Here is a 23,098-nt window from a genome sequence, read left to right on the forward strand (position 1 = left end):
GAGCAGAGCGAGGAGAAGGCGGGCTCGGCGGCCGCGGTTACCGCCCGCCCCGTCCCGCCCCGGAAGGCGGCCAGAGCCCGGCCCGGCCGCGATGCTGCAGCTCCGGGACGCGGCGGAGGGAGGCCCGGCCGGCAGCCCCGGCAGCCCCGGGGCGGCAACGCTGGTGCCGGGGGAGGCCGGGCCGCCCTTCCAGCCGGCCGCCTGCGGCTCCCCCGCCGCCCCGGCGCCCCCCCGGCAGACGCTGCGGCCGCTCAGCGTGCGCACCGCCCCCCGCGCCGGCCGCCTCCGGGAGTACTTCGTGTTCCGGGTACGGCCCCGCCGCCGCACCGGGACGGGCGGCTCCCCCCCCCCCCCCCCCGCCCCCGTAACCTCTTCCTTTTCCCCCTTAGCCCGGCACGATAGAGCAAGCGGTCAGCGAGATCCGCGTGGTCGTGACGCCCGGCGAGGACGGGGACGTGCAGAGCGTCTGGCTGCTCACCGAGTGAGTACGGCTGCGGGGGCCCGGCCGCGGCCACGGGCGGATCGAGACACGCGGGGCCACGTTGGGCCGCGCATCGCCCCCCGGCCACGCGTTCGCGGTCCCGTCTTGCACTCGAGGTTTGCAAAATGGACGCAGGCGCCGCGAAGGGGCCTCGGGCGCTGTTTGGCGGGGGTAGCGCTGTGTCAGCCAGCCCCTGAGCGGCCTGAAGCCGCAGGAGGGCAGGTTGGGATCTGAGGAGGAAATCCTTCCCCGTGAGGGTGCTGAGGCCCTGGCACAGGGTGCCCAGAGAAGCTGTGGCTGCCCCTGGCTCCCTGGCAGGGTTCAAGGCCAGGTTGGATGGGGCTTTGGGCAAGCTGGGCTAGTGGAGGGTGTCCCTGCCCATGGCAGGGGTGGCACTGGGTGGGCTGTGGGGTCCCTGCCCACCCAAACCAGGCTGGGATCCTGGGATTCTATGACTCGGACGAAAGACTGTAAGTTAACTCATTACCAGATGCCTTACAGTACAGAATCCGCTCATACACTAACCCCACTAACGTCCTGTAGTAAAGCACTTCATCAAATCCATGCCCGCGCACCAAGTTACAGACCGCTAGCCCTACAGTTCACCGCTGAACAAAAGGGAAGCTGACCATTTGCAACATGTCCGGAGTAGGGGACAGGAGCAAAACACAAGCCGGGAATATGCCTCCTCCTTTGGAATGACGCCTGGCCGGATTTGCAGCTCCGAGCGCTTGTCGGGGCAAGCAGAGGGCAGCGGCCGCTTCCGCCCTTTCACCGTGGCACAAGTGGAAGCGGCAGGGAGAGGCAGAGAGAAGGGGTCACGCAGGAGGAAATGCCGCCCGGCCCCGCTATTTGCACTTACCTTTACGCAACGCAGATGGCTTTGGTCTCGTCAGCTTTACGTCGGTGCTCCTGTTAGAACAATAGACGAGTCTTAATTTTGTAAGGAAAGACAACTAAGTCAGTTACACTAAAAATAAGCCGTAGCACATTTCAAAGGTGGTGGTTTAAAAGCTGAGCTCATTACCCTTAGAATGAAAATACGACCTACTCTTAGGTTGCCCTGAGGATGAAGTAGTATTGTAGCTGTGATGGTTCAACAACGTAGTGTGACAAAACACTCGGGGAAAGGTGGGACCTTTCATTTGTGACATTTGAAGCAGCCGACAAGTTTTTGAAGGAACAGACCGTTCTTAGGGAGGAAAATACTCACTCAGACCACACAGGTAAAGAAAACCATTTCTCTCCCCTGAACACGCACAAATACAGTTAAGAATTTAGTAAATGTACAACAGGCTACAGCACGGTACTAAACACTGATGGGCAGAGGTTTTGGAGGCTTCTCTACCCCGTTAAGTAGCATTTAGTCTCAAATAACAGGGGAGAGCACTGGAGCTCTCAAGATCCTCAGACTCATTCTGATTTTCTTAATATTTTCCTATGTTTTAACATCTCTGTGTTGGGGCGTTTAACCTCTTATCAGGCTTGCCGATTGAAGGCAAAGGCCGAAATGGAAAACACAGCACGACAAAGACTTTGGATTTGTTCTCCTTAGCGACTTTTCTGTCTGTCAAGCTGTGAAGTGTTTCTAGGCATTAATCAAAACTGCCAAAGCTCAGTCCTGTTATCTTACCAGAATTGATCACTGGAACAACGAGAAGGAGCGTCTCGTTCTTATCACGGATCGGTCCCTCCTGATCTGCAAATACAACTTCATCAGCCTGCAGTGCCAGCACGTGACGAGGATCGCGCTCGGGGCAGTTGACACCGTCTCTGTGGGAGAGTTTGAGTTCCCACCGAAATCTCTGAACAAGTAAGCTGACCCGGCAAACGAGGGTGGTATTTTAATTGTTGGGTTGTTACGGAAATAGCGTGAGCTGTTTGTCAGGCACCGTTGGGCAAGTCTGAGATTTCTTCCCTTTGCTTGCGTGACTTTGTAAACGATTACCGGAGCCTCATCAGACCACCTCAGAGTAGCCGCTGCTGTGCTGGGACACTTAGTAGTTACGTGAAAAGGGAGTTGCTCAGGGACTTTCGAGATAAGATGAACGGCTTTGGGAGCCGTTGTTGATCGCCGTTTCGTAACGCAGTAAAGTAGCAGCAGTGGTACCACCACCTTAGCGTCACTAGAAAGCCGCGTTAAGCGTCAGGTCCGTGGTAAGGGCAGGCTGCGGCGGGCAGTGCAGCTCAGGCGGTGAGGCCGAGGTGTCTGACGACCTTACCCCGTTTGCACGCCGCTAGCAGCGCCCACCTCTGCGTATTTCAGGGGCCGAATTCTTTTATTCTTCTGGAGGGAAAACTTAAACTTAGATTTGAGCTTCCGGTTTAAGCAGGCCTTTTTCAGAGAGCAGAGTTCTAATTAAACTTGCCTCAGACCCCCAAGTCTTACCTTATTAATTCTGCTGTCTTCAATATCAGGCGAGAAGGTATCGGTATTCGAATTCAGTGGGACAAGCAAAGCCGCGCCTCCTTCATCAACAGGTGGAACCCCTGGTCCACCAACATCCCATACGTCACCTTCACCGAACATCCGATGGCAGGCGCCGACGAGAAGATTGCGTCCCTTTGCCTGGTAAGGACGTCACCTCCTGCTCTGTGAGACCTCGTGACCTCACAGGCTGGACACCACCGAGATTATTTGGACAAGCTAGAGCAGTTAGTCAAACAGAAGCAGTTAAATCCAAGAGATGGAGCATAGAGCTGTAAGCTACCTTTCCCCGCTCTCCAAATTTTGGCTGGCAGGGCAGCACAACCGCCGGGTTTTGCCAGCTGCCCACAAGCGGTTTACGTGAGAAGGAAGCCCATCTAGCCCCGGTGTTTAAGTTTTGCTGAAATAGTGTGCTGGCGTGACATTAACAGTATCATTAAGCTTAACCATCAGAATGTAAAGTTTCTCATGGCACACAGGATCCATGACAGCTACAGCTTTACCGTTAATCCTTGCAATTCAGCATGGGTGGCTGTTTGCCTAACAGTTTTTAAAAGAATGGAAAAACATCAAGGTGATTTTTTTTTTCTTTCAGTTGGAAAACTTTAAAACTCAGCTAATTCAAGCTGTGAAGAAAGCCCATAAGGAGTGTCCCTTGCCAGGAAGGGCTAATGGGGTGCTAGTGCTGGAGCGTCCTCTTCTGATCGAGACCTACCTGGGATTGATGTCCTTCATCAACAACGAGGCCAAACTTGGCTACTCCATGACAAGAGGCAAAATTGGATTTTAAAATTCATTGCATTTAATCTTTTCAAGGGAAGGCGATTGGGCATCGCTCTCCTGGGGAGAACTCGCTGTGTGGCAGAATACTCGATAAGCAAAGGGAAGAAGTTGGGGGAACAAAGCGGTGTGATAGAATGAAGGGTTCATGGAGGCCCTGGGTGCTCCAGAGAATGCACAGGCCAGATTAACCTGAAGCAGACACAGGGTAGTGTCATTCTTGTATTTTGTATCTAATTTACAGGTCTTACACAGGGCTAGTGAGCAGCCGTGTTTCCCATTTCTAACTACATGTGCTTCCCTGTTAATTAAGGGGGAGCGGGCTCTGCTACAGCCGCTCTGCACAAATACCCCCGACGCAGCAGAACGCTGGGGCCATATGACAGTTGTATCCCTGCGTGTGCTGTCAAATCACGGAGCCTTCCTGGGCTGGACTGGCATTGTTTAAGAGGTGTTAGCGTTCACAACTGCAGCAGCCTTTGCCTTTGGGTTAATGCCTGTTAGGAATTCTGAAAGCTGTGCCAGTCGTTCTTAAGTGAAACGGAGTCAGCAGTTTTTGTTAAAGCTGCACTGCTGCGGCCGCTCGGAAGCAGCGTATGTCAGCTATTACGTTGTGAACGCAGTACGTGGCTGAATATGCCTTGATTAGCTTTTTGTAAGAATACCCCCCCCCCCCCCCAACCAAACTTCCTAGTTTCTTGTGCATGCTTTCTGGCTGCAGCCACAGAATAAAGACTCTTTTGAGATAATATTACCAAAAGATTCACAAATACATTTGCCTTCAAAGCAATTACTTATAAAGCTGAAAAGGAATTCTATTTTGATTAGATTTATATTCTTTGCAATTTTTCTTAAGCCTACTCTAGTCTGGGACAGCAGCAGTGCAGGACTTTAACGGAGACAGATAAAACTTTAAGCGCTGTACGTCAATCATGATTTATACGTTTTAAACTTAACCTCGTACAAGTGTCCAATAATGAAATTAGAAGCAGCATAAGAGCTCACGCATCTGCTCTAACAAGCTTTTCATTGTGTACAACCTCCTAGACATGCCGTTTTATCAGAGCATTTATCTGCGTAACTGCAATGCTGAATAAACGCTGTGCTGCGGTGGTGTATTTTCGAACTTCAGTAGATGTGTGTTTATGAAGCTTATGTAAAGCTGAAGTCACGACAGAATGCAGTGAGTTGCATGTCCCTCTTGGTGCATCTTCTAAGATATCTAATTTCCATTAATCTTGCAGTAAAGTCAGATTTCAACTCTATTTGTTCTTCGTTCTTCATTTTGTGGAGACCGAGGCTATGAAGTTAAGCAGCAAAAGAAAACACATCCAATAAATTCCTAGACGATAGGCTCCCTTCCTTTGAAGGATTCTGGTGACCTCAGGTTAAAGGATAGTCCAACCACCCACTCCAGTTTGGCTCTCGGTCATTGGGTCAAAAGCTCCCATTTCAGTTTCCTATAATAAATCATTCTACCATACCAGTTATGATCCTTCTTGGGAAGATTCAATGTAATAAATCCATGGTAGACCAGGCACAACTACTGTCACCTGGTAGCATCTTAGTCTGGAAAAGCAAAATTATTACTGCAGACAACTTAATTTGCGTTCTGCTTTAGCAGCAATGGGGTTGCTAGAAAGTCTCTTACTGATGTTATCTGCCTCTGCTACCGTATTTAATGCTAATGCACCAGAAAACTCTGTTATCTTACAAGGCTAGACACAAGCTGTACCTTGTTGTGTACAAACAACTGTTCCCTTCTGCTGACAGAGTAAGAAAAGCAGGCTTAGAGTCATACCAAGTTTGTAACTATCAAAATATTTATTGGAAATTATAAAACTTAAATAATAGCTATACATTATATACACACAGCTACATGTTTTAGAAAATAAGGTTCATAGTTGACAAAGTTCAAGAGAAAGTTCAACTACATCGATACTAAGTTTTCTTGAAATCCAGACTTTGTTCTCTACACTGCAGTTGCTACATCACTTCATTCAGATACAGTTGCAGCACTTCACACATTGCAGTTTGGTTACGCTCCTTCAAATAAATTATTATTTATAAATACAGACACTTCTGACTGGGCAACAGGGTTTGACCCCTTTCCTCGTGCTTCCTCAAACTTGTTGGCATGTTTAATGCAAACAATAGTTATTTTACCTCTTCTCTTTCTAAGTAGCACACACAAAAGTTCTCCTTGCTCAGAAGCACCATGGAGTCCCCACTAGCATGCCAGGAGAGAGACACGATCTGGAAGTCACCTGCAGAAACAGATCAGAGTTTCTCAGCAAGAAGCTGATGGTCCATCCTCTTACTCTGGGAAAAGGTAGCTGGAGTAAGTCCCACCATCGGTGACCTAGAGTTCAGGATCGCATATGTTCTACCTTTCCACATCAGACTTAACACGCACACTTTTCCCTGATAGAGCGTTGTGGCAGTTGTTTTCAGAACACCCAAAACCACCATAGGCGTCTCAGTCTTTATTTCGACACTTGGCATTCTGCACAACTACAGTTTCTATGTAAAAGAAGTGATATGGATGGAAATCTTGAGAAAGGATTCAACGTACCATACGATTAAAGCAGCAATTAAACTGCTGTTAGCCCCTGTGCTCTGTCCTTGATATATTTCGTCATGTTTGCTATGTCTCATTATGAACTCCTCTTTCTTGATAGAAATACCTGCTTTTAAAAAGCGCCAATACATCTGAGCCATTTACATGATAACGCTCAGACTGATTGGTAATTATTTTGTAAGAAAGAAGCTGCTGATGGCTTGTAGAAGTTCCTGCAGGCAGCCTTACCTTCTCCGGGAACCTGCACTGACACACAGCCCGCTGGGGACCAGAAGTAGACTTTGCTATTTCCTGTGCAGACAGCAAGTCGAGGTTGTCGTGGATCCCACTGGAAAGACTGGATGGCACACAGCTGCTCCAAGACTACAAACAGTTTCAGCTTTTGAATGTCCCAGATCCAGACAGCATTAGGAATGTTATCTGTCAGAAGAGGAAGAGGCAATCATATAAATAGCTGAAGGATAAAAAGATCCCACTTGGGTTTTTAAAGAAACAGGCATTAGTTGAGGTCTAACGCAACCCAAACCATGGAGGTGCACCACAGGTGTAACACTGATAGAGTTTTGCCTTGGCGCTATTGCAAAAAGGATAAAAGAAGTGACTCAGTTTGTCCTCCGGTCCTTCACTGGCTTTTATCAGATTATTCACAATTATGCTGCTGTTGATGTGGTTTGCAAATGAAGCACAGCTGCTGCATCCAGAACTCAGCAGCCCTTCAGGACCATCAGCCCTTCTGGGGAAAGATTAAATGGCAATTCCACAACTTTCACTATTTGAGGGAATCCAAAGCCCCCGCCACAGGTTGTGCAGAATTCTGCCTTTCACGTGCTGCCAACGGAGGAGGGAAGACTTGTGTATTTAATTTTCTAATAGAGTGAGCTCATATACATTTGACGAAATGTAAAAAGCATACTGTTAGCATTAAACACAAAGCCAAGACCGAGCAAAAGCACCGATAAGCACTTCTGGCAGCTCACAATACTGAACGTACGCTAGAAGACACAGGCTGAATTTCCTCCGTAGTTACACACAACGGAGAGCTGATTTTAAACAGTGCTGTGAGTCTTCTCATAGTGCAGAACAACTGACCAATTACTGTTCTCGTTTCTTTTATGACAACACACTGCATACACCAAGTAGGTTTCCCCTTGAATTTAGGGCCATAGGAACTTACCGTTTTTGGTTGCCAGGAAACAGTTATCTGGACTGAATGCCAACATCCCGATTCCCATTTTGGGATTTGCCCTGTCAGCAGCTGGTTTGATATACTGTAGAGAAACTGGCACCTGGGAGACATCATCTGGAATTTGAAATAAAAGTACTTTACTAAGTAAGCCTGAACAGACAAGAGATTTAACTTCCAACTGTTAAAAACCCCTCATCTCTGAAGCAATAGGACTGTATTTTACTCTTCTCAAAGAAGTTCCAATCAAAAACTTAAATTGTTTTAAGATATTGCATCTTCATATAAACAGCTTACTATTCTTGCCCTTCTACAAAAAAGGAGGGCTGGAAATCCAGGCAAGGCTGAGATAACATTATGAAAAAAAAAAAAAAGGCAAGATCAAGTTTTCCACTACCTTTTAATTAGTACTTCAAACGCACGCCAGTGCCAGACAAAGGTGATTTGCAGTACCACAAACAACGAGACAGTAAAAAAAGAAAACATACTAACCATACATTGTCTGCCATCTCTTTAATATTTCAAAGCCTGTTGTCTGGAGGCAAGTGTAAAGCCTTGCTATGACTACAGGTCCTTAGACAAGAGGCCTTTTTCATGATCTGCTTTTTTACATAAACATTAAGGGATTAATTACTATCCTAAAACAGACAGCAGGACTGTCAGACCTTCTGATTTTATTTTTTTAAATAATTGGAACTGCCACACACTATGATAAGATTCTTAATTGCTAGAATCAGATGAACTATTGCAATTACCTGCAACAGTTAAACTATGTCATGAAATTACATTGCATAGATTGAACACATCAGAACAAATGCACACAACGTTAAGCACTTTCACAGGCAGCTCCAAGACTGAGATCAAGCCGCTATTTCTACACCCAAGCAATTACAGTTCTTTCCTACAAGATCCCACTAGTCTTTAACCTGCCCTCAAACCACCGCGCAGAGAATATCCCCTCTAGCAGGGCGCGCGCTGCCCTCAGAGCTCCTCAGCTGGCAGCAGGGCATCCAGAGGATGCATTCCCACACCAGAGAGGCAGGGTTCGCCTATAACCGTTATTTATAGAAAGACTTCACGTGGCCAACTCAGGCGTCTCATTTGAGTAAACTTTGGCTTACATTTACTTTGCGTGCTGAAGAGAGAACTAGCCAATGCTCTTGGTGGAGGGAAAGAAAGTCTCTCTGTTTCAACAGATGGGGATTTCTCCACTTCTTTATACACAATCTACAAAGAAACAAGTGAGAGTTCTACAGAAGGGCCTTGGAGATTTTGAACACGGGCTATTACCAATCCATCCACATCCCACTAACTTTTTTGAGTCTGTATCATCTCTGCTTCCCCTGGTTCATCAATGGGGGAAAGGGCTTCGCAGGCACGTACCGAATCCAGCATTCTCAGTGAATCAGTTGCTATTTGGAACCGTGACTAGGAAAACGCTCCTGTGACAAATAAACCAACCCCGAAGTCTAGGAAGAACGAGAGTGCCAGAGTACACCTCATTCATTATTCCCGAGAGCTAAATCAGGTAGTACAATAAATCATCTCCATTACAATGGGAACATAGATTTAATTTTTGCAACAAAGAATCTGTAATCAGATACTAGCACAAATAAATGCAAACAAAGTGCAACACTGCAGAAGGAAGTAGCAAAAATATTTTAATAGTGTGCCTGCAACATAGTATTCCCAAACCCAAACACCAGGATAAAATGCACCAACTGCAATTCCTGTCTGTGTAGTAGAGATTGATGGAGCTATTTCCACTTGTTTCCTGTTACATATTTTACGCCTAACTGGGAGCAAGGGCATTTTTCAGTCGTGAGAAGTTTTGCTGAGGTGGATTTAATGGCTCATGCCTTGCTTCCGGTTAAGAGGCATCACCACAGTCATGCCAATATTGCAAACTTACAGTCTACACATGTAAATTCTTATAGGGTGTCTGTCCAGACACAACAGCAGTTCTCCCCCTGCAGTGGCATGCAGCACTACTGCACTGTGTGTTCTTTTCACCCTGACGGATGAGGACGGCTAGAACGGCTTGTGATTTCAGGAACAAAAGCTACAGCTCTCCGCCTGCTGCCAGCCACCCAGAATCTGTTAGGCCTTGCACATACATGTAGGCAAGGATAAAAATAAATGCCGACAGATGTTTACAGGAAACGCTCATTAGGTGGGCTGGGTGAGCGTGTACATACAAGGTGTAAATCCGATCATAATCCAGTTCCAACGCTGTTTAAAGTCACAAGTTGTATAAAGCTGAGACAAATCTCGCCTGGTGAGTTTCCCAGTTTGCCATCATCTGCATGCCCAGCTCTGCCATATATGTCAAAATACACGGGCATGTGACAGAAGTTATCTGAGAATCTATTAGTGCTAAAGCTGAGAGCATCATATGTGTGTATTCCAGTGAACTTGAAAGGATGTCTCTTTTTCTTTCATCGCCAAAGTTTCACGCAATTTCCCAAGCCCTATTTACACATTAGGTGGGAAGCAGCAAGGTCTCCAGAATGAAATGTATTTACAGGCATCTCTCAGATGCAAATAGCAGCATCAAAGCACTGCTAATGATTCAGTGGATTTTGGATCCATACTTACCGTCTTGGTGTTAGCGATGGTTGCTGGATGCTCAAACTCTGTGATCTTCTTCCAAGTTACATGGTTCAAGATACGCACCTAATTCAAGAAAGCATTGCAAGACAAAACTGTTATGACAAAGTTCTACACAGGGTTTAGGTAAGAGAGAAAATAAACCCATTTCTTACCTTTTCATCATAACTGCCAATTGCCAAAAATTGGCTGCTGGGACTCCAGGCGATTGATTTTATGCCTAGCGACCATTCATAAGCCCGATACGTGGATAGCAGTCTGCCATCAAGGGAGTACAGCAATATCTTATACTGAAACGGAAATAGATGAATTCTAATGATATTGTTAAAAGCCATAGACTGGCAAAACCATTCCTTCCAAACTCTCCCTGCTTAAAACACAACAAGTTAGGCACAAAGGGCCTGGTCTCTTATCTGCGACTTGAGACGAGAGGCTCTGGGCTCCCAGTTTGGCTCTCCTGGCACTCACCAAGCGTGCCCACCCCGTCCCCAAGAGCACAAGCACCCCACGGGGCCTGAACCACGGCCCGGCCAGCCCAACGCTCTTCAGCAGCAGCAGGTGCCATCATGGCAGACTCTTGTGCATCTGACCAGAGATGTGACAACCCTGCCCACTCCCAGGGGTATTTGCTTCGGTCTTGCTGCCCATAACTTCATGGCCACAGGAGGATGCTTTTCTACACCTAAAAGTTTGCCTACTCAGAGCAGAAAGGACAGCAATTTACATATTCCTTGCTAACTTTCTGGATGAGTACTTCTACTGAGCTGTAGAATTACTGGGCAATGAAGTGTAAAGTACAATGGGAGAAGTCTTACAGAAGAATTCTTTCATTATTTCAATAGTGGCTTCTGCAATGTCTACAATCACTTTTTTTTTTCCCCCAAGATAAATTAGAAAGCAAGCCAATAAGATAATTTGCTGTCATTAAAGATTTACATAACAGTTTGACATACACTTGTAAAGACATTACCAATACAGGTAGAATATTTAAAGTGGTTTGAGTACAGCTTTTGTTATGTTTAAAAGAAAAAAATTGTGACAATAGTTATTTTAATTACTGCTTCATGCATGACAGCTACAAACCAACTTGAACTCCCCAAAAACATCATCTGCTTCTTCCTCATACCTCCAGACACGTATCCCACACCGCCAGAACACAGCCGTTAGGAGCCCATTCAATCCCAAACAGATCTTGTGTTTCAGTGTCAAAATGCTGCCCCCAAAAGAGAAAAAACAAACCCATTTCAAATATTGTACTAACAAATACTGCTGCATCTGACCCACAGTACTCAGTTTTACCCTTTCAAGTGTTACCAAAAGAGCCTTTTGTATGCTAGCGCAGAAACAAAAACATTTTCTGTTTTAGCAGAACGCTGCATTCACCGTTTCTTTGGTTTGCTGTTACAGAAACGGCAAAGAGTTGCCATACCTTAAAATGAACAGCATTTCATAAGAAAATAATAGTTACACTGAATCAGTCAAGAAGCTCAGCTGCCTAATTCTTTGCTTCAGAAGGACCAGTACAGGATCGTTAGGAAGAGCTTGGGAACATGGGAAGCATTTGGTGGTATTTCCCAACTCTTGCTGTCAGCTTGTAATGAGACTCGGAATTCCTGAACCGGAGGTGACATTACGTACGGACTAGTCCTCAACAGGTTTTAACTTCTCAGATCCATCTGGTCCTCTCAGACATGCTAGTGGGCATCCTTCAAAGACTAGTCTCATTGTTCAACAGAAAATATGACAATTTCTATTATACATTCCAAATGATCACTTTATCAAGCATTTGATACTTTCATTATTATTAAAGTAGCATAGTTTATTGTAAATAAGCTCATGCAGGAATTTAAAGGCAAACTTTCACATTCCATCAGAAATTCTTTATGCACATATGGAATATATTGGCCTCCCAAACAGAATACTGCTATGGAAGTATGCCTGCAGGGCGACAAAGGAGCCAGATGCTGCACTGGCAAGTCAAAAAAACCAGACTATCAAAGCGACCGAGTCTGAAGCAGCGTGTAACACATGCTTGGAGTCTATGCAGAAGCAATGGAAGGCAAGGACACATCTTACTCTCAGTAGCTGCCAGTCACTGCATACAAAGATGCTAATGAAGTCCTTGCAGTCACGTCTTTCTGCTACTGCCATGTAGCGGCCATCCTTAGTGAAAGCTACTCCTGCCAATGAGACAAAGTTAATTAAAAAAAAGAGACAGAACAAGACAGAATAGCTGACGAGTCTTCAGTGACGAGAAGTTACTCCCAATTCAAAGGAAAAGTAAAAAGAGAAGGAACAATCTTCACAGAAGATCACGTTAATCAAGGCAATGCATAGTTTTACTAATTTACTTATGTTGGCAATTCTTAAACTTTGAATTACCATTTCTAAGGCTGTAGCTTCACAGCAGAACTTCAGCATGCTTCAAAACCCACGTTTTATTACTGACAGTTATATTAAAAAACACAGACTTCAAACTAAAAAAAACCCCTCATTTAGCCTAGCCAAGTGAATTAGTTATGCAACCCCTGGTACTCCACCAACTTCAGGCATTGGTCCCCATCCACTCATATGTAATGCAGAACTGCCTTTGTCATATATGGGATATTACTATATACAGGCCCTGAGCAGGAAACTGCTAACCACAGCCACGTGGCCAGACAGTCTTGCCACAAGCTTCCCTTTAAATCTTTTCCCATGTAAAAGATGACAAAAGCCACTTTGGATTAGTGTCTTTCATCACCAGTGCATCCAGCTTAATTAAACATCTTGAAGGATCCTTCTGGGGCAAACACGAAGAGCTGCACACTTGAAGAAGAGTCCCATAGATGAAATGCAATCCTTCATTAGAGAGACCACATCTTGGTGCACCTGCACAGCACCCACCCCAGAGCCCTGCACCCCTGAGGGCCAGTAACCTCTCAGCAGGGAGGGTGCCAGAGCCTGTTCCAAGACACGTGTTTCCTCATTACCCATCGCATTCATTTTCCCCTTTCCGCCATATGAAGAAACACCATTCTTGCATTAGATCTGAAACACTTACCCTGCTGACAAGCTTTGGGATACTTGATGTAAGATACAGATTTTGTACACAAGGACCAGACAGTTATCCGCAGCTGTCAAAGAGAAAGAGACAAGGAAGTATTTATTTTTGTAGATAAAAAAATTAAGTACATAGAAACCCATAAACCTAATTCAGCAGCACAAAGTAGATCAACATACCTTCCGTGGCTGATTAAACTCTGTGGCTATTCTGTGTGGCTCAAACATAAAGCCCTAAGAAGTAATGGCGAGGAATTCTCTCCCAACTCCCTTCAGTTCACAAGATTACTCATTCCAAATTAACATTACAGTACATCGAATACTCTACAGGGATCTATGAGATTCAGAACACTAACAGGCAGAAAAGCTCTTCCTTACCATTAAAGTTACTGATATTAGCAGGGATCTAGCTACACGATTGCCAAGGTACACACTTTTCAGTTGGAAAAACAGGTTCATCACAGAATCCTGACCAGAGCTGAGAAGTTTCTTGCATTTATGAATGGATGAGACCTCACAGCAGCTTAAGAACATCGTATCTCTAGGGACAAGGCTACTAAGTAAGAAAATTCAGCTGTATTTTTCAACTTTTAGACACATGCAGCTTTGACAGCTAATCTGCATTTTGCACTTCCCTCCTCAGGCACCCACAAGAAGACAACATATCTTCATTACCGAAGGAATTTGAAGAGAACCAAGATATGCTATGCCAAGTAAGGCATTAATATCACGTTTTGGGTATTTCTGGAAGCTTCTGCATCCATAAACCACAAGAGCTGCAGAGAAGGCAGTCAGCTGCAAAACAAACCTCTCCGCAGCTCTTCAAGGTCACAGCCCGCATTCTGGAAGCTCTGCGTTGCCATCTGCAGATTATTCAATTAAAAACAAATACTTACTCTCCCTTAGCAACGGCAGCCACACCAGACATGTGCATTAATCAGTATGTCATGTGAACCTTCACATTTGTATCTAGAGCAAGGAATGTTTCCAGTGTCATTTTTTTCTTGCATTTTCCTACATTTTATTGCACCAAGGGAAGAGAATTTAGGAGAGATGCAGGTAATACTATTTTTGCAATAAAGCACCACGCTCAGAAAGCTTCCCCAGAACTACTGAGCAACAAAATGAGTCCTGATTCATTATACAAGTAAAACTTCGGCACTGTCTACCATTTCACCATGCTCCTGCCTGAGATGCAGGCCAGTCACCAGCAGCCTTTGGAGGAAGTTGCTGCCATGCTCTTTTTGTGTTTGTCCTCAAGGCACATTTTCCTTCTCTGAAGTAACGGGTCCTAGTCAACAGTGACAGACTCCAAGGTAGCATCCCATGTCTGTTCTACCTGGTAACGCTACAGCCTGTGCATTGCGACAGAGGTTTTTTTTCATTGCTGACACATTTTTGCTAGAGAGCACGATTCAGGTAGTTAGCATGGTGTTCAAACCAGGTTACAGAATCCTGAGAAATGCTCCCTCCAGAGATACGCAGAGCCCCAAAGGAGAAGAGTGGCATTAGCTGTTCTCCCTACTGCTTTTTATATACAAAAGAAACTTGTGAGATTGGAAGAAACAACACAGAAATAATTTATTTTTTTTAAATTTATTACAGGAAAGAGCACAACCAGATCGTATTTCAGTCTGTTTCTATCCTAAATTAAAAAAGATACTGGACCACTATTTAATGCAGCCTTTATTATTCCCCTTCCTCTGTTTTGCAGGTATGAAGTTACAGCTAGACATCTGAAGTACCAGCTTCAAGTTTAGCAGGTCCTAGAGGAATCCACTAGATGAACAACATTAATCAAGTTTTATCACCGCAACCGCTCACTTCCGGACACACAAAAATACAGCATTGTTAGTCTGCTCTTCATGCAAGATTTACTTTAAAAATACCAACACAATGCCTACCCACATTCTTCTATAGCAACTGCAATAGTGATATATACTGCTTGCTCCTATTAATTGCAGCGTTAAATGTACTCGTTGCCATTCCTCCCTTGACCAAAACACGCAGCATACACAACACACATTCTACAGCCACTTAATACAAGCTTAGCAGCTGCAAGCTTCGAATGCTGAGGCCTGGATCGTCATTTTTCCTGACAAAGGCATCCAAGTTTACATTGTGCTGCTACTTGGCCTCACAAGTGACTCACCTGGCCTGCCACGCATCAGACGCTCCTCTCTCCTGGACCACGCAGGCTGGCTCTGAGCAAGGCAAAACCTTACTGCTCCCATCAAGCTCGAGGACACGGGAAGAAGAAAAATCTCTGGAGGTGAGAAACAGCACATCACGTGCAGAGCTCCTACTGTCAGCTCTGCCTTGCCCAAGACTCTGCCACAGAAGAGAAAAGGCAAGGACACCTTCGTTTTGAAGGTGTCTCTGCATCCATCTCCGCTCCATCTGTGGGAGCAGTCCTCTGCTCTTCAGACAGAGCCTTCTCCAAAAGGGTCACCTTTTGTAACTCCCCGGAGCAGACACTAATCACAGTTTCCCTGTTTGTTCTTGTCACATTGCACTTAACTGCTGAGCAAGCACTTCACCGACACCGGAGGTTTTGGTAACGTTAACACCGATATTGGTGGAGCAGCACTGTATTGCCCCGTGTACCTCCCCCTACACCATTTCTAGCGTGTACAGCATGAATTGCAATACTGCCCTTGCAATGCTGGGGAGAAACTACAGGGCACAACCAACACACACTCCTGGGATAGTTACACCCAGTCTACAAAAAACCCACAAAAATACACCTTTGAAAACAAAGGCCTATTATTACACTGGGTGCCTACAAGCCTTTGGTAACCAAAGCGCTTCATCTTCAGACTTGATCTAATCAGTCACAACACATCCCCAACAGCTAAGACGACCCCCTGTTTGACTTCAGGATCTCTCCCGAGAAGGCTGCAAGTTCATAAGGGAAGCACACAACTGCCCACAGACCATGCACACACTCTGCCGTAACTTCATTGCAACCTCTTGCCCAAGTCACACAGGACATAATCTGAAGGCTTTGGCCTGGGGTTAGAAACACAGAAAAGCAAAGCATTGCGATTCCTGAAATCAGGATTCTTTTTCCTTGTTCTATTTGTATACACTCAAATGTGTTTATAAACCAAGAAAGTTACATTATGTGCTTAAGGCATAGACTTCACATCTATCCTACGTGGATGAACAAGGTGTTTACAATTAAATTGTGACAAAAAGGGAGAACCTTCATATTCCCAACTGGAACCGAAACATTATTCCACGATCTTGCCCAAGCTGCCAACGTAAACTAGCCCGAGAAAGATTATTAGCGGATATGATTAGGAGAGACAAACGTAAAATGCACAGAGGGTGAAAAAAGAAAGTCAAACACTTCAAAAATTCAGTTATGCCTGCAGCAAGCACTGCTTCACTGATCGTTCGGAGGGGTACTTACTCCTTAGAGTAGCTGACTCAATTTAGTGGAGGTGTCAAACTCAAATCCTAATGATAATGGTGTCTGAGAAGTTTTCAGCTGTTGTTTTGCAGTGGAAAAACAAACCAAAAGCAGAAGCATTTTTAAAATAGCCTAAAAACAGCTGAGAAATAAAAAGTATTTAGATGGTAACGTGATAAACAGTCTCCAGCACTGGGTTCAGGACTACATCCCAATGTTGACAGCTACAGGCAGGTGTAAGACTAGTGATTTTCAACAGATAAAAACACACTTTTAAACAACCTTGCATCTCAAATGACTGTCAACTTTTGTCCCAGACTTGACTGGGTCACAAGGCCTCCTTACATAGCAGTGTCTGTCAACACCGGATTTCAGAAGATTATTCAGAGCACATTCCTCGCCAGAAAGCATTTTTCAACCAATGTTAGCCATTTACAGTTACTAAGGATTAGCTCCAATATACACAGAAACACACGCTTTTGTCCCCTGCTGCGGTAGTTCGAAAGAAGCTCCTCAGTGCTTCAGGACCTAACGTGGAACTAGGAAAGTACAATGTATGTAGTTTATAAGTAAAAGTAACACTCAAAACCAATGCTGCTGATCTTCACGCTGTTTGTCACAAAGCACGAGAGTCACCAGGGAGCAGAGGATCCGTTTGCCGTCTCCATTGTCTTTTATCTGCAGTTCTTGTTTAAGCTCTACGTCAGCCTATGAATTCAGGTGGAACAGCAGCACCATGAGCGGGGAGATACTTGGTACCACAACTTCCACAGGACAAAGTGATAGCGTGGCATCTTCCAGTGATCAGCTTGCTGTGTTACACACTGCAGGCACGCAGAACTGCCTCGCAGACAGTGGATTTCAGCAGGAGGAAGCACCCACTACAAAATAAGTTGCAAACGATAGCTATGGGACAACAAGTCGCTTTCCAGTGCGCTGCATGGCTCAATATAATTAACATGGTGTCCCAACTTTTTCAGATTCCAGATAGAATTTGCATAGCAGGCTTTCAGAACATGTTTTTCCAACTAATTCACATTTGCTTTTGATTAGTTAAACAAGAAAAAAGTATCTCAATTTTTTTTCCCCCCAAATAAAATGCTTTTCCTAACAGAACTGTACTCTAGCCTGGTATAAACAACAAGGTGGTGAAAAAATCAGGTCACAACTATTCTGACCACTTCTCACGTATGCCTGTAAGATATAAGCAGACAATTAAAAAAAAAGCCTTCCAAGTTTGGAAGTACCGTTGAATATATCCAGCTGCCCAGTAAAACTAGTTTTTGTCTGGCAAAACCTAGCAAGTCCGTATCTCACCTTGCAGTTTGCCAGTCTGGATGGCAGTGCTGACAGTCCCCACAGAAGGAAATCCTCCAGAGCAAGAGTTGAAGAACCAAGCCTACGTCTTTTCTACATCGCAGCAGGACTTCCATCCTAGATGCTGACAGAATGCCCCCTCCACACATAACACAAACTAACATACAGCACAAAGATACTTTCAAAAGTTTTGGGGAAATAACTAGGTACTACACATGCTTTTGTAATTAAGCACAGCAAATTCCTCTGCATCTGCCAGAAATCCTTTACTGTGAAAAACAATCCACTATGAAGAGAAAGGACAGAGTCTCCATATACTTCCTCCAATAAGACTGTACCTTGTATACCATGCTGCTTATTGCTGCCCGTCTCAAAAGACTGAACAGAGTCAAAATGGATTTTGGAAACGTGTGTCAGAGTTCTGCTGCGCTCATCTCGAGTCACGTCAGAAAACCCACAACATTACTCACTATAATGCTGACCACAAAAAGAACTTGACTGCAAGTTACCGAGGAATAATTTTTCTGAGGCACTAGTAAGTATGGATTGCTGGAAATAAATTAGCACAACCATATCCTTAAAAAAATTTCTAGGAGTAAGAAAGTTATTTGTGAGCTTAGAGTGGAGCTCACATGTTGACCTGAAGAATTACAAGTATGAGTAATTAGCTGGTGCTGTTTGAAAGCGTCAGGCTACAAAAGCCACGCTGCACTGGTCAACAGGGAACCCCTAAGCCCTCCAAGCAACCGCTGAATTTGATAACGTCCATAATATGCCATATTAAGTATCCTCACAGCTTCTGTCTCAAGCACTACTCACGTCTGTCCCACCAGACTATGGATTTCGCAGAGAGAGAGTAAACACAACTCAGACATCGGCATAACCCAGGCAGCTGTCTGACAAAAGCTAATTTAGCAACCTGTTTACAGCTGGAAAGAAAACCTATCCCAACACAGATGCCAACTTGGCAAAGGCTTAATGAAATCCTCTGAGGTCAAACCAAGTTCTGTTGGGAGGCAATAAATACTTGCTAGTCCACCCCCACACACACGTGCCACGAGATCCTCACTTGTAGCACATAGCACCAGCCTTCAGTTTGGGTTACCAACTGCACCACTTCTGCCTGACTAGTGGGCACATCTTTTCTGACTTTAGGTTGAAATTCTGGAGACATTTTTTATTTTAATCACCATCAGGGTGATTCATTCCTGGGAAAACTAAGGCCTACATTCATCACTCCTCATGACCTGCTATCTAAAGGGGTGGGGGGTGGAAAGAGACTGCTTTACAGCCAGAAAGTCTCTACCCCAGTCAGCACTAAAAAGCCTTGCCAGGACCAGACATCCTTGCCAGGGAATTCCACCATGCGTGCACGAGGAACTACACCGTGGCTGTATGCAAGTTTCTCACAGGTTCCCTTGAGAGCATCAGCGTTTGCACTGAGCCCAGTCTGCGCCCACAGATGACCAAGTCCCCCATCTATATTCCACTGACATCGGGATTTGCATGAAAAAAGGAAAAATCTGGCAGTGTAACATTTGAACTCAGTGGTAGCGAGGGTTATGACACAATAACCCCTCATCTCAAAATCCATCTACGGTTTTGGTAAGAGCAAATACAGCAAAGAGAGAAGTGTCTTGCGTGTAGTTCTCAGCCATTTTCTGACCATTCATCACCGCACTGAATAACATGAATCATCAGCTCTGACCCCAAGACTACAAAGGTGGAGTCAGACTTCCACATGCCTTCCAACAAGCCCCATGTCCAACATCCACAAACCGATTTGGATTCTACCTCAGTGTGGATTCCAGAATATGGCTCTTAGTCGATAAGCACTTACAGGTGTCTTCATTTTAATTTTGCAAGTGGTTCTATCAACAGCAGCCTGACTCCTACGTGTCAAATCAAACAACTACGAAAGTATTTCCAGGACTTGCATCTAAATCTCACAGGTCATTAAACCTAAGACCATATTTTTTTAATTCCATAGCCACTCAAATGTTTATGGTTTGGGGTTTTTTTTTTTTTTTTGCTAGAAACCCTGAGCTACAAGCAACACATGTGATTTCTAAAATTCCTTCAATTGCACCAGTTATCCCTACACTTTTCTCAAACACATAATTTTACCCCCAAAGCTGAGTGTCCATTTTCCATCTTAGCAGAAGCAAGAGGACAAACGTTAACTGAGTAGCTAACATCGAAACTGGAATTAGCCTAGATTACATAGACGAATATAGGAGAACTATATCCGCGTTCTTTACCACCACTACAGCTTTAAGAGCTTTGGGTTATTTTAAGAGGCAAAGGGCAGACAGCAACATCTGATACTGCAGAAAGTAATCATGACTTCACACTTACATGGAACTCAGTTGTATTGAGAATGTGACGACCATCCGGACTCCAGCATGAAGCCACCAATCCCGCTGACCCCTCGTCTATCTTACAGTGCCAGTCTGGCTGCTCCAAGGACCAGACCTAGGTCGGAGAGGAAACCAAACAGGCAGCGCGACAAACCCTCTGCTTACCATAACACACTACAGCTGAAAAAAGGTTCCTGCATTGCATGCCAGAGAGGTCAGGAAACTTCTGCAAGCCCGTGGCCATGAAGGACTGGCGCTGGATCCCACTACAAAAGTAAGCCCCACACCTCCGCGTGTTAATACAAATTACAAAGCAAGGTAGCTTTTTTTTTTCTCCTGTGATAAATGTTCTGAACATCCAACACTTTAAAAAAAAAAAGAGGTTTAGTCCATTTAACAAGTTTGCATGTATTTATTTTGTACTGAACTAAGAAACTGGCCAGATAATCTCCAACTTTCATTTGTTTTGAGAAATATTTTTATTCTAAATTCGCGGCTTTTTTTCAAACTAAGATGTTTGTCATGATTTTAAAAATAACGGCATGCCAGGTTATCCTCAAACCACGCACGATCAATAACAACATCGGTTACTGCAGCAAAGGCAACGAACTGGCACCCGCCGTTACAAAGCCCTCACTCACGGCACGCGCCAAGCCCCAACAGGAAACATATTCCCTGCCGCTTCCGTGCCGCTTTCGTCCTTACCTGAACAACGCCGCGCTTGTACATGGCGCACAGTATGAACAGGGAATCAGACGACCACTCTATGTACTGGATCTGATCCAGGCAAGTGTAGAGCTGGAGGATCTGGAGGGTATTCACATCCCGGACCACCAAACGGTACTGCACGCACGAAGCCTGAACGAGAACAAAACCAAAGCCGAGCTGGCGCAGCAAGGCCGGGCTGGAGAACCGCCGGACGGCTGCGGTGCCGCTCCGCCTCGGCACGCTCAGGCACAATTCGGATCTTTAATCTCAGAAAGGCTCGCCGTGCGAACTACGGCAACAACGGTTAAGGCGGGAGGGAAGGGGGTTAGCTTAATGAAAAGAAGCCCACTCGTTCTGTCACTGCCGGTTTAAGCACTTTGGCGGGGTCACCAACACGATCGCTACGTGCCAGTGCCCCGCTCCGGAGGCCTGAGGCCGGGCTGCTGCCCGCCGCGGACGGGGCCTGCCCCGGGGCCCGGCACGGAGGCGGCCAGGAGCCGCTGTCCCGCACGCACGGCGGGGAGAAGCCGCTGCCTGGCGGCCGCCCGGCCCGGACCCAACGGTCTCCTCAGGCTGCGGCGCCACCGCGGGCGGGCGGGAGCGGGCCCGGTTACCCGCGACACACCCCCCCCGCAGGCGGCGGCCTCTACTCACCAGGCACTTGCCGTCAGGGGAGAACCTGCCGAGCAGGCCGGAGAGCTTGAACGGCTCCGAGAAGTTCATGGCGGGGAGGAGGCGAGCGGCCGCGCCGCGATTCAAACCCGCCCGCTCCGCCCGCCGCCACCGCCCCGGCCCTCGCCCCGGGGCGGAAGCGGGCGGAAGGGGCGGGAGCGCGTTGGCCGGACGGCCAATCGGAGCGGGGGACGCCGCCCCGCGGCACGCCGGGAGCTGTAGTCCCGGGGCGGGGCTGTGCCGAGCGGCGGCGGCGGCGGGAAGCGGGCGGGAAGGAATTATTATGCAAATGAGCCGTTTAATGAGACGCGGTGCGGGCAGAGCCCCGTCCGCCCCTTCCTCCTCTCGCAGTCTGCCTCCCCTGCCGCCCGCCGGGGTCGGCCAAGCCTCCCCGTCCTTAGAGAGCTCCGCCTAATTCAGCGCTTTTCCGCGGGCAGCATCCCGCGCCCGGGTGCTCCGGCTAATTACACCTGCCGGCTAATTACTCCTCCTGGCTAATTACTGACAGCAACGGGAGAACAGCCCGGATGTCCTGCAAGGTTCCCCAGCTAGGACAGAGGATCTGCAAATTGCAGTAGAAATACACCAGTAAACAGGATGCTAATGGATTAGAATAAATAGAGCAATAAATAGAGCTGGGGGGGGACAATGAGCCCAGGATGGCCAGCTGAGGGGGAGAAGCCCGGATAATCCCTCCCAGGGTACATATTCCCTTGGGAACGGCCCCCCCCCCCCCCGGTGCAGCCAGCCTGGGCACACGGTTTTTCGGAGCCAACGGCAGGAACCGAGGACGGGGACCGGGACGCCTGTGTCCTGCAAGTGGGCTGGTGCTTCGGGCCACGAGCACAAGTGCTGAGGAGGCCTCTGCGTCCCTTCTCCCCGGGGTGGGGGGTACGCAGGTCTTCCTCGTTCGGTCCTGCCAGCCCGCACCCCCTGCGTGTGAGGGTGGGCAGCCAGCCCCTCGCAGGCAGCTGCCCGGCTCCCGTGCCCAGCGAGAGCGGCGGTCTGGGTGGGACCCCACCTCCTTGTTCGTCTTTTAGAAAATAAACCTCGGGATCAGAGCAAACATTGGAGTCTTGTTTTCATTACGGATTAAGCATTTAGACCCCCAAACCTTGTTACAGCGACCCCGACGTGTTTAGGGGCTGGTAAACGCGTCTGCGTTCTGGCCCTGCCCGTGACGGAGGGGCAGAGCGTGGCAGCTGCTCCGCAGTCACCATCTGCCCCGAAAGCGAAGTGCGAGTGCCCGCAGGCAGAGCTGGCTCGTAGATCTCTGCACGGAGGTGGGTGACTTAACGCACGGTCGATGTTTTCGGAGTAACGATTCCTCAAGTGACCGAGCGCGGGCTCAAGGGCAGGTGCCCCCCAAAACGGTAGCTTTTGCAAAGGGGTGGCAGCGAGAAGGCGTATCAGCGAGTCCATACAACACAGAGAACTGGAGTCTCACGGCTGATGAGTTTTAATCAGGAATACTCAATCTTCATCCACCGCCACTGTACGTGCGCCGTGGCAAACCAT

General features: G+C 46.7%; 2 protein-coding genes across 2 annotated transcripts; one reads left to right on the forward strand and one right to left on the reverse strand.

The window, feature by feature from the left end:
- The first annotated feature begins 56 nt into the window (after positions 1–56).
- On the forward strand, positions 57–6,292 carry TPRG1L (tumor protein p63 regulated 1 like). Its single transcript, XM_054849643.1, has 5 exons — positions 57–307; positions 390–481; positions 2,118–2,294; positions 2,900–3,053; positions 3,505–6,292. The coding sequence occupies exons 1-5, from the start codon at positions 92–94 to the stop codon at positions 3,697–3,699; spliced, it is 834 nt and encodes a 277-aa protein (XP_054705618.1). The 5' UTR covers positions 57–91; the 3' UTR covers positions 3,700–6,292.
- On the reverse strand, positions 5,495–21,715 carry WRAP73 (WD repeat containing, antisense to TP73). The gene is made up of 12 exons (XM_054849638.1): positions 21,563–21,715; positions 20,906–21,058; positions 20,199–20,315; positions 13,107–13,179; positions 12,140–12,243; positions 11,190–11,276; positions 10,219–10,353; positions 10,052–10,129; positions 8,575–8,680; positions 7,445–7,570; positions 6,499–6,690; positions 5,495–5,956 (listed from the first exon to the last, which is right to left on the reverse strand). The coding sequence occupies exons 1-12, from the start codon at positions 21,629–21,631 to the stop codon at positions 5,847–5,849; spliced, it is 1,350 nt and encodes a 449-aa protein (XP_054705613.1). The 5' UTR covers positions 21,632–21,715; the 3' UTR covers positions 5,495–5,846.
- Positions 21,716–23,098: the final 1,383 nt, after the last annotated feature.

This window comes from Grus americana, chromosome 21, assembly GCF_028858705.1.
Source record: "Grus americana isolate bGruAme1 chromosome 21, bGruAme1.mat, whole genome shotgun sequence".
Lineage (NCBI taxonomy): Eukaryota > Metazoa > Chordata > Aves > Gruiformes > Gruidae > Grus > Grus americana.